This window comes from Xyrauchen texanus, chromosome 13 (assembly GCF_025860055.1).
Source record: "Xyrauchen texanus isolate HMW12.3.18 chromosome 13, RBS_HiC_50CHRs, whole genome shotgun sequence".
Classification (NCBI taxonomy): domain Eukaryota; kingdom Metazoa; phylum Chordata; class Actinopteri; order Cypriniformes; family Catostomidae; genus Xyrauchen; species Xyrauchen texanus.
In genome coordinates this window covers 14659050-14675366 of record NC_068288.1, presented here as the reverse complement: position 1 = coordinate 14675366, position 16317 = coordinate 14659050, and the positions used below count along the sequence as shown (strand labels likewise).

The window sequence follows — 16317 nt, the reverse complement described above, 5'->3', positions numbered from 1 at the left end:
AATCACAGGTTTATGTTCAGACCGATAACTGTCCTCCTATGACCACATCATTGATGGATAAAACCAGGTCAAGTGTGTGACCATACCTATGAGTTACACAATCACAAACCGACTGAGACAAATTAAAAGAGTCGATAAGTTCAGAGAACTGTCTAGCCAGTGGTTTAGACGGACAACACACGTGGATATTGAAGTCCCCAATGATCAGGCGGTTGATTAAAGCACAATACACAATGTGAGTCAGATCCAGTTTAAGATTAGATGGAGCGTGCATTTCTCACCTTCCTTGCCAAACTCCCTCCGCGCTTTCCTCATCTTTTATGGCGCTCCTTTTTTAAAACAGGATTTCTTTCCTCATGTAAAGATGAAAGTAGTTTAGAGTGGGAGAAATGTTGATCACCAGTGTTATGGCGATGCAGAGTTAATGGAGGTTTGAATGTCCAAGAGTGTTTGGCGATCATATGCCAACACTAATTAAATGGAGTCAACGAGTAAATGATTAAGATAAAAACACAGACGATTGGACGAGCCGGTGAGAAAGCCGGTTAAGGTGTTAACATGCCACGCGAAATCACGTAATGTGTCGATCGTTTTATTCTTACACCGTTTATGACCTTAAACTGATAGAAGAATGCAGTTTATTGCCTTTACATGACCACACGCGTTGTCAGTTTATTAAGCATAATCGTAAAACGATTTTTTTTGCATCAGGACGGAAGTTTTAAGTTCTGAAATGTACAACATGTTTTCATTTTACAATAAAATCTTTTATGCCAAAAGATCAAGGAAAATGTCATTCCTAATGTCATGACCCCTTTAAAACAAATAAATACACTTTATTGGCTTCCAATGTTTAACAGAATGTTTTGTACCCTCAGGGTTATGATGGCAGTTCAAGGTTTCCCTATGGTGAGTTTCCCTTTCCAATCATATCCACTGTGATCCCATTCATTTATGTTAAATGTCAATTTAAAGTTCTACTTGTTTGAGATAACTCAGAGGTGCTCTTGTTTCATTCACTGTTACTTCAGCTTTAAAAGGAGACAAGGGGGAAAGAGGAGCGTCAGGCGTCCCTGGCTTGCCAGGTAAGATTTATATACCTAACCAGAGTTATGCATAAAGCCTTCAATAAATATGAATAAATAAATAATGAATATCAAATGTGAAATGTAAATGTGATTTGAATGCCAGTGTTTTGTGTGCTTTAGGTCTCACTACCAACTTTGACATTTATGCATTAAAGGTATGATGTTTCCAAAAATATGAGCAAAAGCTCATATGCGTGCGTGCATGAGTGTGTGCATGTGTCTGTGTGCGTGTGCTGCATGCGTAGGTGTGTGTGTGTGTGTGCGTGCGTGTGTTCGTTCGTAGGTGTGTGTGCATGCGTGCCTGCGCGTGCATGTATTTATCACTTTGTGGGGACCAAATTTCCCCATAAGGATATTAAACCCGAAATTTTGGACATTGTGGGGAAATTTTGTCAGTCCCCATGAGGAAAACAGCTTATAAATCATACATAAATGAAGAAAGTTTTCTGTGAGGGTTAGATTTAGGGGATCTGTTGGGTTTAGGGGTTGTGTTGGGTTTAGGGGTTGTGTTGGGTTTAGGGGATCTGTTGGATTTAGGGGTTGTGTTGGGTTTAGGGGTTGTGTTGGGTTTAGGGGTTGTGTTGGGTTTAGGGGTTGTGTTGGGTTTAGGGGATCTGCTGGATTTAGGGGTTGTGTTGGGTTTAGGGGTTGTGTTGGGTTTAGGGGTTGTGTTGGGTTTAGGGGATCTGTTGGATTTAGGGGTTGTGTTGGGTTTAGGGGTTGTGTTGGGTTTAGGGGTTGTGTTGGGTTTAGGGGATCTGTTGGATTTAGGGGTTGTGTTGGGTTTAGGGGTTGTGTTGGGTTTAGGGGATCTGTTGGGTTAGGGGTTGTGTTGGGTTTAGGGGTTGTGTTGGGTTTAGGGGATCTGTTGGATTTAGGGGTTGTGTTGGGTTTAGGGGTTGTGTTGGGTTTAGGGGTTGTGTTGGGTTTAGGGGTTGTGTTGGGTTTAGGGGATCTGCTGGATTTAGGGGTTGTGTTGGGTTTAGGGGTTGTGTTGGGTTTAGGGGTTGTGTTGGGTTTAGGGGATCTGTTGGATTTAGGGGTTGTGTTGGGTTTAGGGGTTGTGTTGGGTTTAGGGGTTGTGTTGGGTTTAGGGGATCTGTTGGATTTAGGGGTTGTGTTGGGTTTAGGGGTTGTGTCGGGTTTAGGGGTTGTGTTGGGTTTAGGGGATGTGTTGGGTTTAGGGGATGTGTTGGGTTTAGGGGATCTGTTGGGTTTAGGGGTTGTGTTGGGTTTAGGGGTTGTGTTGGGTTTAGGGGTTGTGTTGGGTTTAGGGGATGTGTTGGGTTTAGGGGATGTGTTGGGTTTAGGGGATGTGTTGTGTTTAGGGGTTGTGTTGGATTTAGGGGTTGTGTTGGGTTTAGGGGTTGTGTTGGATTTAGGGGTTGTGTCGGGTTTCGGGTTTAGGGGATGCGCCGGGTTTAGGGGATGGGTTGGGATGTGTTGGGTTTAGGGGATGTGTTGGGTTTAGGGGGATGTGTTGGGTTTAGGGGTTGTGTTGGGTTTAGGGGATGTGTTGGGTTTAGGGGATGTGTTGGGTTTAGGGGTTGTTTAGGGGTTGGGTTTTGGGGTTGTGTTGGGTTTAGGGGTTGGGTTTAGGGGTTGTGTTGGGTTAGGGGGTTGTGCTGGGTTTAGGGGGTTGTGCTGGGTTTAGGGGTTGTGCTGGGTTTAGGGTTTGTGTTGGGTTTAGGGTTTGTATTGGGTTTAGGGGTTGTGTTAGGGGTTGTGTTGGGTTTAGGGGATGTGTTAGGAGTTGTGTTGGGTTTAGGGGTTGTGTTGGGTTTAGGGGATGTGTTGGGTTTAGGGGATGTGTTGGGTTTAGGGTTTGTATTGGGTTTAGGGTTTGTATTGGGTTTAGGGGTTGTGTTAGGAGTTGTGTTGGGTTTAGGGGTTGTGTTGGGTTTAGGGGATGTGTTAGGAGTTGTGTTGGGTTTAGGGGTTGTGTTGGGTTTAGGGGTTGTGTTGGGTTTAGGGGATGTGTTGGGTTTAGGGGATCTGTTGGATTTAGGGGTTGTGTTGGGTTTAGGGGATGCGTCGGGTTTAGGGGATGGGTTGGGATGTGTTGGGTTTAGGGGTCGTGTTGGGTTTAGGGGTTGTGTTGGGTTTAGGGGATGGGTTGGGATGCGTTGGGTTTAGGGGATGCGTTGGGTTTAGGGGATGTGTTGGGTTTAGGGGATGTGTTGGGTTTAGGGGGATGTGTTGGGTTTAGGGGTTGTGTTGGGTTTAGGGGATGTGTTGGGTTTAGGGGTTGTTTAGGGGTTGGGTTTTGGGGTTGTCTTGGGTTTAGGGGTTGGGTTTAGGGGTTGTGTTGGGTTAGGGGGTTGTGCTGGGTTTAGGGGGTTGTGCTGGGTTTAGGGGTTGTGTTGGGTTTAGGGTTTGTGTTGGGTTTAGGGTTTGTATTGGGTTTAGGGGTTGTGTTAGGGGTTGTGTTGGGTTTAGGGGATGTGTTAGGAGTTGTGTTGGGTTTAGGGGATGTGTTGGGTTTAGGGGATGTGTTGGGTTTAGGGTTTGTATTGGGTTTAGGGTTTGTATTGGGTTTAGGGGTTGTGTTAGGAGTTGTGTTGGGTTTAGGGGTTGTGTTGGGTTTAGGGGATGTGTTAGGAGTTGTGTTGGGTTTAGGGGTTGTGTTGGGTTTAGGGGTTGTGTTGGGTTTAGGGGATGTGTTGGGTTTAGGGGTTGTGTTGGGTTTAGGGGATGTGTTGGGTTTAGGGGATCTGTTGGATTTAGGGGTTGTGTTGGGTTTAGGGGATGCGTCGGGTTTAGGGGATGCGTCGGGTTTAGGGGATGGGTTGGGATGTGTTGGGTTTAGGGGTCGTGTTGGGTTTAGGGGTCGTGTTGGGTTTAGGGGTTGTGTTGGGTTTAGGGGATGGGTTGGGATGCGTTGGGTTTAGGGGATGTGTTGGGTTTAGGGGTTGTGTTGGGTTTAGGGGTTGTGTTGGGTTTAGGGGTTGTGTTGGGTTTAGGGGATGTGTTGGGTTTAGGGGTTGTGTTGGGTTTAGGGGTTGTTTAGGGGTTGGGTTTTGGGGTTGTGTTGGGTTTAGGGGTTGGGTTTAGGGGTTGTGTTGGGTTAGGGTGTTGTGCTGGGTTTAGGGGTTGTGTTGGGTTTAGGGGATGTGTTGGGTTTAGGGTTTGTGTTCGGTTTAGGGTTTGTATTGGGTTTAGGGGTTGTGTTGGGTTTAGGGGTTGTGTTGGGTTTAGGGGATGTGTTAGGAGTTGTGTTGGGTTTAGGGGTTGTGTTGGGTTTAGGGTTTGTATTGGGTTTAGGGTTTGTATTGGGTTTAGGGTTTGTATTGGGTTTAGGGGTTGTGTTAGGAGTTGTGTTGGGTTTAGGGGTTGTGTTGGGTTTAGGGGATGTGTTAGGAGTTGTGTTGGGTTTAGGGGTTGTGTTGGGTTTAGGGGATGTTTTGGGTTTAGGGGATGTTTTGGGTTTAGGGGATGTGTTGGGTTTAGGGGATGTGTTGGGTTTAGGGGTTGGGTTTAGGGGTTGTGTTGGGTTTAGGGTTTGTATTGGGTTTAGGGGTTGTGTTGGGTTTAGGGGATGTGTTGTGGTTAGGGGTTGTGTTAGGTTTAGGGGATGTGTTGGTTTAGGGGTTGTGTTGGTTTAGGGGTTGTGTTGGGTTTAGGGGTTGTGTTGGGTTTAGGGGTTGGGTTTAAGGGTTGTGTTGGGTTTAGGGGATGTGTTGGGTTTAGGGGATGTGTTGGGTTTAGGGGTTGTGTTGGGTTTAGGGGATGTGTTGGGTTTAAGGGTTGTGTTGGGTTTAGGGGATGTGTTGGGTTTAAGGGTTGTGTTGGGTTTAGGGGATGTGTTGGGTTAAGGGGATGTGTTGGGTTTAGGGGATGTGTTGGGTTTAGGGGTTGTGTTGGGTTTAGGGGATGTGTTGGGTTTAAGGGTTGTGTTGGGTTTAGGGGATGTGTTGGGTTTAGGGGTTATGTTGGGTTTAGGGGTTGTGTTGGGTTTAGGGGTTGTGTTGGGTTAAGGGTTTTGTTGGGTTTAGGGGTTGTGTTGGGTTTAGGGGTTGTGTTGGGTTTAGGGGTTGTGTTGGGTTTAGGGGTTGTGTTGGGTTTTGGGGTTGTGTTGGGTTTAGGGGATGCGTTGGGTTTAGGGGATGCGTTGGGTTTAGGGGTTGCGTCGGGTTTAGGGGATGTGTTGGGTTTAGGAGTTGTGTTGGGTTTAGGGGGTGTGTTGGGTTTTGGGGTTGTGTTGGGCTTAGGGTTTGGGTTTAGGGGATGTGTTGGGTTTAGGGGATGCGTTGGGTTTAGGGGTTGTGTTGGGTTTAGGGGATGTGTTGGGTTTAGGGGATGCGTTGGGTTTAGGGGTTGTGTTGGGTTTAGGGGATGTGTTGGGTTTAGGGGTTGTGTTGGGTTTAGGGGATGTGTTGGGTTTAGGGGTTGCGTTGGGTTTAGGGGTTGCGTTGGGTTTAGGGGTTGCGTTGGGTTTAGGGGGTTTGTTGGGTTTAGGGGTTGTGTTATGGGTTGCATTGGGTTTAGGGGTGTGTGTGTGTGTGTGTGTGTGTGTGTGTGTGTGTGTGTGTGTGTGTGTGGGTGGGTGTGTGATGGGTAAAATGTACAGCATGTACCCATATTCCTTTATATGTAAATTACACCTGTTTGTTTTAGAATGAGTTGAAAGGGGAACAAGGTCCTAAAGGAGAGAAAGGAGATCTGGGAGGAGGTTATCACAATTCTCCATATGGTGCAGTTCAGGGCCCTCCTGGAAGACCTGGACCACCGGTGAGACATGAAACATGAAATTATTGTTTCCTTTTTTGTGCACACAGTGGAATTATTTGACTTCTATATGTTACTTACCCTCATGTTGTTCCAAACCCAAATTATTATTTTTTACATAAAAGATGTTAGGAAGAATGTCAGCCACAGTCACCATTCACATTCATTGCATCTTTTTTCTGTGAGTAGAATAACTGAAATAGTGAATAGTGACTGAGGCTTTAATTTTGCAATAGGGTCCAAGAGGAGAGTCTATTAGTGGACCTCCAGGTCCCCCTGGACTTCCTGGAGCCCCAGGAATCGGTAATGATGGTCGTCCAGGTAATCCTGGCCCACCAGGTCCACCTGGATCATCAGAATCATCACTTCCAGGTTCATACAGACCCTCACAAAGTGAGTAATCCACACAGACACTCTCATAGGTTGAGAAAATTATTTTGTACGGCTCATAATTTAACCCTCCTATTGTATTTGGGTCACTGCCCCTCCCCAAGAACCCTCCAACAAAGCCAAATATTCACCCCACTTCCTATCAAAAAAATCCAATGTTCCATCCTGTTCCCAAAATCCCCTTCTCAAATGCTGCCACCCCGCCCATCTCCCCACGAAACGAGGGTGTCCCAGCTGACTTCCACCACCTGAAGATGATTCGTCTGCTGATCATAACTCCAGCTAGGACCAAACTTTTTTTAATGTCTATCCCCAATATTAATGACCATCCCATCACCTAAAATACAGAGTCTGGGGCAAAATTTAATTTTGTGTCCAATACATCACACAAAACTCTGAACCCTCAACCAAAAAACATTGGTTGTGTCCCCGTCTTCTGATTGGCATCACCAGCAGGTGGGTGTGTCTTTAAGACCAAGTTTATACAATCTAAAGGGGGTCCAATAGACTATGTAAAATCTTAAATTGCATCAGACGCACCCTAGATGAGAACGCACCCAAAGTTGTTGACCGGGGGTGTGCCGCCCTCCCGCAAGATGCCACCCTGGGCGACTGCCCATGTCCGCCACTGATCCTAGCCCACTCTCACTCCTCCAATACCAAGTTTAAATATAACTTCCATAATCTCTTAGTAAATCATAATCTTTAAATACCACATAGTATTCGTACAGGAACCAAACTGTGTGACTTGTCAAGACTACCAAAATTTTGAAGAAATTATTTAACAGATATAACCATTGTTATACAATTGTTGCATCGATCGCATTCCTGGCATCAATTGTGGCTTCACACATATTATGCAGAGATGAGCACACATTTATGAATTCGATTGTTCGTAAAAACACTTACATTTAGCCTCTTTCCCAAAATTGGAACACATCTTGTTTACAAACATGTACACACATACACATTCTCGCGCGCGCGCACACACACACACACACACACACACACACACACACACACACACAAACACACATAACTGACCATACAGATGTAACAGACATAACAAATAAACTACATCAAAGGAAAAACTGTGTGTTTGGTGTCGCAAGAGCAAAAATTCAAGCACACAAAGTCTGAATAATGGAAGAATTGTCCACATTTTCCTCTGCTGCCCTTTACAGACCGATCTGATAATAATCACACATTAACATTCAGCAGTTCAGGCATTAAACTGAATACATTTAGTTTAAAAATACTGTATACAAGTACAGATGTTGTGTAGTTGTTTTGAGGTTGTTTGGTTGGAAAAAGGTGATTTTGACTTCTGAGTAGTTTTTCAGCAGTAATGACTTGAGTAATTAATATGAGAATTACTAGAAATTCTCACTTTATTTGAATTTAATGCATTATTATATTCAAATTTTATATAAAATTTAAATCTTCATGTATCACACTGATTTAGCTGTAATCAATGTACTGTATATTTTGAAAAGAATTTCATTTTGTTTTTTTTTTTAAAAAAAACCCTGACATGATACATTTATATTTATCAGTTAACATGCAATGAGCTAAAATATGGGTTTTGATAAACAATTAAATTATAAATGCTTTATAAGTTTAAAAGTCCACCGGGTCAAAACTGACCCAAGAATGCAAAAGCTGAATGCTGATTTTGAACGCGATAGGAGGGTTAAAAGAGCTGTTGTGCTCACAATGATACTGGTTCAAATCAGACCTGTACCACGTCCTGATCTCTCTCTCCCTCCACTGTCCTGTCCCATAAATTGCAAAACATCAGTGAAGTTGCTTAAAATCATGATAACACCTTGATCCTTTAGCCATCAGTTTTCCTGGGCCACCTGGACCACCCGGTCCTCCCGGACCCCCTGGACAGTCATCTGGGGTGAGTGGTCCTTTGATAAAAGCATATTAAAGCAATAGTTGACCCAAAAATGAAAATTCACTCACCCTCATGTCCTCCCAAACCGTAATGAATTCCTTTAATCTTAGCATCTAATGGGATGGGACAGTAGCTCAATCTAATCTGTTCTGATTTCCTCAGGTGATTGTTTTGAGGACTTTTGGCACCATTGCTGCTACTCGGCAGCAACCAGAAGGCACGCTGGTCTATGTAATAGACAACGGAGATCTTTATATGAGAGTACAGGATGGCATCAGACAAATCATGGTAATTCTCAACATGTCTTTATTATGTTTGTATTTCACATATTACAGTCCTCTCATTGCATAGCATTACAACTGTAATATTGAGTCAATAAACTCATTTGAATTCTAGCTTTAGTTCTGCCATTATACTTTATTGGCATACTTTGTTAACGCGCATCCTCACCTACACCTTTGGTAATTTTCTTAAATGATTTCATTATTATTCTTGTTATTTTTCAGCTTGGAGAATACACCCCATTTCGTAGGGATCTGGTGAGTTTAACACAAAACATATTTTAGCCATTTGTCCTCACAGTTGAAATAAAAGTTTTCCAGCGTACCACTCGTGTAAAAACATCACAACTGTTGTCTGTATTGAACATGCGTGTGATTAACACTCACAAGTATCAATGCAAGCCAGAATTCACAGTTAGACAAAAGTGTGATCATATTTGTACGGAGCCTCTAAGAGGACAGGGTGGGAATTTTGTGGGTGAGTTTTGTGTGCCCTCGCAATAGTAATAATATAGAAAAATAAACTATGGTAATTCAAATCTACATTTGGAGGTTTTTATTTTTCAAGCCTAGAGGGATAAGGGCCGACCGGAAATGGCAGTGCAACAGAGAAAGAGTTACGGGCAGCTCTCCGACACCTGTGTGTGTGTGTGTGTGTTTGTCTTTTTGGTTATGTTCATTATTAAATTATCAGTTATATTGCCAAGCCGGTTCTCGCCACCTCCTTTCCCGTTTACCTTGTTACACTGGTGCCAAAACCTACGAAGGAGGAAGAATGCGCTGTAGCAGAGTCCTCACCACAACCATCCACCCCAGCGGAGCAGCCGCGGGCATTCACTGGGGGACGGAGGAGCCACTGAACGCGAGGGGAGGATGGGCTCCTAACTGACCGCCTGGAACTGTCAGGGCCGCTGCCAGAGGCAGAGGAGACCCCTTCCAGCCGCTGAAAGCGGGGAGGGGCTCCTGGCCGATCGCCTGGAGTGGGAGGACAGCTGCCAGGGGCGTGGGAGACCCCTTCCATCCACCGGAACGCAGCGGGGCATTCCGTCCGCCAGTGGCCGGAGGACTGCCTCCGATCCTCCCCGGGAAGCATGGTTGTCATCCGCTAGAGGGTGGAGGAGTGGCTGAGGACCAAGCTACGGTGTATCGGAAAACCGGTGAGTAAATGTATTTATTTTTTCCTTTTCTCTATCTCCTCTCTCACGGTGCCCCTCCACATTGGCCTTCCCCGTTACGGAGCGTAAGTACCACATTTACTTTTTAAGTTTCCCTCCCCTTGTCCCCTCTCTCATCCAGGTAGACGGGGATGACCTGCTGGCAGAGGGAAAGAAGGGGGGTGGGGGTGTACGTCATGCCGGGGGCTCCCCAACCTGAGAGAACGAGGGAGGAATGTGGCAGGGCGGAGGGCGGGCCGGGTCGTGATTCCGCACACCCGGCCCCTAATCAGGCTAATCAAGCCTAGAGGGATAAGGGCTGACCGGAAATGACAGTGCGACAGAGAGAGAGAGTTACGGGCAGCTCTCCGACACCTGTGTGTGTTTTTCTTTTTGGTAAACTTATTGTGAGGGAACGCAAAACTTTTTCAGAAAGAAAATTCACGCCGTGTCCTCTTAGGGGCTCTGTACATTTGTCCTGTGATTGTTTTTTTTTTTTTGCCTGATCAACCAGGTGGTGGCAGCAGTGGATCCTCCCCCAGTGGTTCACTACTCTCAGGACTCCTCTACAGCCGCTCCCCCAGAGGCCCCTCCTCAACCAGAGGCTCAGTACCCTGTGCCACCTGATCCCAGATACCAACCATCTCACGACCCCCGATACCATGACCAGACAGATCCACGCTACTTATTTCCAACTGACTCCAGACACTCTGATTCAGGATACTCTCCATCAGCCGACCCAATCTACCACGGCTATCCTGATCCCAGACATCCCGTGCACAGCAGCCGCCCAAATCAGTCTGGGTATCCTGACAGCAGATATCCTAGTATACCATATCACAGACCGATCGTTCAAGAGACCAAGCCTCCAGGCCACACTCATACATCAGGCCCTGCGGTCAGTACCTGATCATTTATAGCGGTCCATGTGTGATAGACACTTACATACTCAATTGCAGATCTATCCCAGGTATCCAGCCATAATCTGGGTTAATAGCAAATTCATGCTAAACAATTTAGTCAAACATGCACTTTAAACAGTGACAAATGTGTTGGCTCATTAACTCTAGCAAGCTGAGTTATCCGGTGATTTCTCTTCAGATTTTTCAGGTACCAATAACATTATCATTTGTATTTTCTCACCTTAGCTGCACTTGATCGCCCTCAACTCCCCTCAACAGGGCGACATGCGAGGGATCAGAGGTGTAGACCACCAGTGCTTCTCACAGGCACAAGCCATTGGGCTTAAAGGAACGTTCAGGGCTTTCCTATCATCACGATTACAGGATCTCTACAGTATTGTCCGAAAAAATGAGCGAGATCAGCTTCCAATAGTAAATCTTAAAGTAAGACTATCAACACTGTTTACAATTTTAAGGTTTTATATATTAATATTAGTTAACACGCACAAAACCGTCACAGAATTGTAAACAATATGCTGTTAAGCATATTAATCTTGGTTAATAGTTCACAATTTTTTTATTTTCTTATCATTTGCTCACCCCAGTACCACCGCTCCCTATAAGCAGACTATACAGGCACCAGAAAGTCCACCGGCTGCACTTACACCCCAATTTGGCCAGCGGCGGCCCTGACTCACCCTCATGATATCCCAGATGTGTGTGTCTTTCTTTCTTCTGCAGAACACATTTGAAGAAAAATAGAAAGTTATCTCAGCTCAGCAGGTCGACGCGTCATAATGTTGATTAACAAAAACAATTATTTAGACTCGTTCCTCCTTTTCTTTAAAAAAATCAAAAATGTTCTTTTTAGCATTAATTCTTCTGTTAAACTGGTGTATTATTTGAGCTGTAAAGTTGATTAAATCATCATTTTTGAGATGTGCTACTTTCTCGTGTCATGTTGTCATGGCAACGGAGTTGTATAATTGTCTATATCTTCACACAGATGTGGTTATTAAGTGATTTAATGACAGTAAAATCATGTTCACACACATATTGTTTATGTCTTGTGTTTATACTTGTGAAACAGTATTTTAATGTTTACAGATTAAACCCCATTGACTTGCATTATAAGTGTGTCTTTGGAACACACATTTGTGCTTTATTAAAGAAAAGGAGGAACGAGTCAAAATAAATTTTTGTGGTAATCAATTTTAAAATATTATAACACAAATGCTGCTGATTGCGATTAACTTGTATTGAACCCAGAATGTTCCTTTAAAATGCAAGTGGATGGTGAACAGATTTTTTTTTATTCTGGGAACGCCCGATTATTGTTTTTTACCATACTTTTAACAATAATTTACCATAAAACTACATGTACACTCTTGCTAAACATAATGTAAATATTTACTGTCAATTATACAGAAAATCATAGTTTTTACATTAAAAAATATATATAATTTTTTACAATATTTTCTGGTAAAACTATATTTATTGTCTTTTTAAATATATAAAACAATATTTTACCATATATATATTAAGGTAATTAACAGTTAACCAATTAACATTTTTTTTACTGTAGCATTTTTACAGTTTTTCACTGTTAAAATTACAAAATGTTTTACAGTGTCGCATGTGCATCAGTTCTCGTGTGTTTCAAATGCAAACATGCTTACATCACACGTGCATACTGCTGCTGAACGGAAGCATGATTTAGAGTTTAAAAAGTACTTAAATATTGATTTTCTCCGCACAAGTGATCGTATCATGTTAGAAGACATTAATTTAACCGCTGGAGTCGTATGGATGATGTTTATACTGACTGTCTGGGATTTTTGGAGCTTCAAAAGTCTGATCACCATCCACTTGCATTATAAGGACCCGCTGAGCTGAGATATTTCTCTATTATTCTTCAAATGTGTTCTGAAAGTCTTTTACACCTGAGACATCATGAGGGGGAGTAAATAATGAGAATAGTGAGTTTATTTTTAGGTGAACTATCCCTTTAATGTTCATTTCTACATAGACTAGTACATTTGTATAATACAGTTGTATAAGTTAACATTAGTTTATTTAGTTTGAACCAACATGAACATACAATGAACAAGATATATTTATAAATCAGTATTAAACAAGTTTTTAAAGTGAATGTAAGTTCATGATACCTTGTGTATTAACTAATATTAATGAATAGTACCTTATTATGTGTATATATATATGTATATATTTTAGTATAGTCTATAGTCTTTTTTTACATTCACAAATAGAAAGATGATCACAAATAAATAAAATGACATCCACAAATAAATGTAACAGGTTTCATAAAATTAAAACATATCACAAATGACTAAAATAAGATTTGAAAATAGATAATGAGATTCATTATCTTATTCTGACCAATCACAGCTCAGTGCTGAATTAACCAACCTGTGACTTATCATCGCACAAGTGTGTGTGGATCTTATTTTATCTGTGAATAATCTTTGAACCTTTATTTATTATTTAAACAGTTTTAACCCCATATTTGACAGCTTTTCACTGTTCACCACAGGATGAAGAATTATTCAGTGACTGGGAATCCATCTTTAGTGAATCGGAGGGTAAAATGAGAAATAATGCACGCATATATTCCTTTGATGGTCGAGATGTTCTCAACGATGATGCCTGGTAAGGGAGATTATGAGGTCTTTATTAAACAGAACCTTAACAAAAACCATCAATTATTAGATAATATTTTCCCATAACCTCTTCAATAGGCCAGAGAAGATGGTGTGGCATGGGTCCAGCACTCGTGGTCACGGGCAGACAGACAGCTACTGTGAGGCGTGGCGAACAGGAAGTCATGCCGTCACTGGTATGGCTTCTTCTCTCCAAGATGACTGCTTGCTTCAGCAGTTACCCCGCGGCTGCACCAGCTCTTTTGTCGTTCTGTGCATTGAAAACAGCTACATTACTAAATGAATCTGAACCTCTGCCAAGCAAAATGTGTCTGAAGGGAATAAGCACTAAGTCAGAACTCAACAAATTGAAACATGATCTGTTTGATGTGTATCTAAATGTATTTTCAGATTTAAACTTGAATAATTGTATTATTTCCTACCAACCGCTGTGTGACATCCATGTATGTAGGTGCATTAGATCACAGTTTAACGGAAAAAAAAAAATACATATATATCTTGCCTCTCTCAAACCTGACAACAGACAGATTTGTCAAAGGAGAAAACATACAATCGCATGCTTGATCATCTGAAAAGAAAAAATGGATTAATAACCCACAAAACCACATTCAGGGTTAAATCACTATTATGCTTTCCATTACAAACATTACATTTACATATTGTTTTTTTCTTTTTTTACACATAACAGCAGTGTGGAACATCCGATGGCAAAACATTTTATGAATTAAATGTTCGCTATAAATGGTGCTTTAACCCTTGTGCAACCTTCGGGACATTTTTGTCTTTTTCATTCATTTTGTCTGTGTTAATGTCAACGGCATAAATTTTGGCAAAGCTGTGTATTTTTGTGGGAATTTTTATATTTCAACCTCAGTTCCTATAACACATCTATAACACCTCTATAACACACTGTGTACACAGAATAGTTACACTCGGGACCTTCAGGACAAAATTGTCCCCATTGAAACCCATTAAAACTGCAATATTTGACCCCAGTGCCATCTGTGATATTCTGCTTTTATTCCATATTTTGGCTTCAAAATGTACATTTATAATATTTTCCACCAGGTGCTGCCATTTCTCATGTTTATTCTATGGAGCAAATACAAGCTTTTCCCCTATTCACTGTTTCTGTATTATAGAGTCCTGCAGGACAACTGAATACATGATGCAGATACAAGTGTGTGTGTGTGTGTGTGTGTGTGTGTGTGTGTGTGTGTGTGTGTGCGTAAAAGTAAAAAAACAACAGTGGCATTATGTAAACAAACTGGCATTAAAGGGTTAAAATCCTGAAAATGAATGAATATTTGGGAGTTATGATCAGGACTGATGTTGGTTAAAAAGATTTACTCGTGTAATATTATTATGGCAGTTTTTTGATGCTGACATTTGTGTCCTCTAAGGTCCTCTGAGTAACTGTTATTTATTGATGCACAAGGGTTAAACAAGAGATTTACAGGATTGCCAAAGAAAATGTCAACATTATCACTCTTTAGTAACTAATTCTCTTTAACTAGTATTTTATTCTCATTACCGTTTTCATTCACATTTTTGTTACATTTTTTTCTGAAACATTTGTCAATTGTTACACTTTGCAAATATATTTTTAATACTTTTATATTGATTTTAAATATAACATGTTTAACAATAACAATTTCAGAAACATTCCATGACTGTATAAGTACATAATAACAGGCGTTTAAAACTATTAATCAAAAGAGCCAAATCATGTTTTTGGTTTGGTTGATTTAGTTTCCCAACATCACCAGAATTGACTCAAATCGATTAAGCACATTTTTCTATCCTGCGATGACATACAGTGTTTCCTACAGGAAAAGGATATTGGGACAGGTCATATCAAAGGGATAGTCCTTTTTTAACATTCTTAAGTTTACATCAAAGCTGTGAAACATTACTTGTGCTATTGCTAGTCAGACGCTGGTCTTATTGAGGCATTATTTATATTCAGAATGTCAGTGCAGGAAGACTCAAGAAGACTTTTTGGTCCCTTTTCCTGGAATAGGAAGATTCTAGATGCAGATCTCTGGTAAAAGTTGTCTTTATGGAGAGCACTGACATTTGACTCAAATCCACAAGACTTTCCTTTAGATTTCATGGGGTCTTTAAGAGAGTTGCGTCCCTCTTGGGTTCTCAAAGAATCATGCCATTGCAATATGCAGTTGATATATATTCTGAAAGTGTATTTTTTACACTGTATTATATCAAACCATGTTCGATAGCCTCTTGCCTGTTGTACTTACTCATCATTTAACAAAGTAATGCTTTTTATAAGACACTACAGACATGGGAGCAATTATAGTTACTGTATTTTCAATGGAACGTATACCAATAAATGAACACAACTTGTAATACTAATCCTGGTTTGTATCAATCCAGAAATGTTCCTAGTAACAGTCTCATTAAGGGAATAGTTCACCCACTGTTCCTGAACTATTCCTTTAAAATGACAGATGAATCCTTGCAAATTCACATCTTAAAATACACCTCCATTATTTGAAAGTCTTTCAGCAAATAAACCCCATTTGACCGTCACTTACAATACTGTCATGCACACGCTCATGTTATAAATCACTCCGATATAGAACAACAACACAGTGAGTTAAATCTTGAAACTGTGGCTGTCTCAGCTCAAGTGAATGAGTCACATCAGAGATATTGTGTTGGTGTCACACCATATAAGAAGGCACTGCATTACATCACATGCACATGTGCCTTCATTCAACACCATAAGTATATACATTTGATACAATGCATGATTCTGACTAATAAGGGTGCACCTCCAGTAGTGAGCATTATGCACAGATTTACCACATATATTGAGTTCAGTACAAAAAGGAAACAAAGTCAGAAAACACTGAAGCTGCAAATGATAATGCAACATTGTTTCAATCATTAGTCCAAAATGAAATAGTCCAAAAAGTATGCTGGTCCCATTTTGATTCTTTCCACTGTTCAGTGGTGATCTTTTGTCCTATTCAATTATATCTTGAACTTTGAAAATACAGAAGTGATTATTAAAGCATTAATTGATTAATTAATTCATTGCTTTTACAAACTGTGGGATATAAAAGTGCCTGAGGGTCAACGCATGATACTCATTTTTGTATCCTCATCTAATACATTATTAATAAATGCATTAAAATTGCAATTCACACAAAGCAATTCCTTG

General features: G+C 41.4%; 1 protein-coding gene and 1 long non-coding RNA gene across 2 annotated transcripts in view; both read left to right on the top strand.

Moving 5' to 3' along the window:
* Nucleotides 1-15505, top strand: part of col18a1b (collagen type XVIII alpha 1 chain b) — a 56054-nt gene extending 40549 nt beyond the window's left edge. The window contains 12 exon segments of the mRNA XM_052140949.1: nucleotides 879-909; nucleotides 1032-1085; nucleotides 1209-1243; nucleotides 5706-5819; nucleotides 6053-6209; nucleotides 8048-8112; nucleotides 8272-8397; nucleotides 8616-8648; nucleotides 10059-10442; nucleotides 10693-10890; nucleotides 13001-13116; nucleotides 13206-15505. Coding sequence (XP_051996909.1) covers nucleotides 879-909; nucleotides 1032-1085; nucleotides 1209-1243; nucleotides 5706-5819; nucleotides 6053-6209; nucleotides 8048-8112; nucleotides 8272-8397; nucleotides 8616-8648; nucleotides 10059-10442; nucleotides 10693-10890; nucleotides 13001-13116; nucleotides 13206-13410 — 1518 coding nt within the window. The 3' untranslated portion in view covers nucleotides 13411-15505.
* LOC127654050 (uncharacterized) overlaps nucleotides 1-16317 on the top strand; it is a 165180-nt gene that overhangs the window by 130139 nt on the left and 18724 nt on the right. The window lies entirely within an intron of this gene.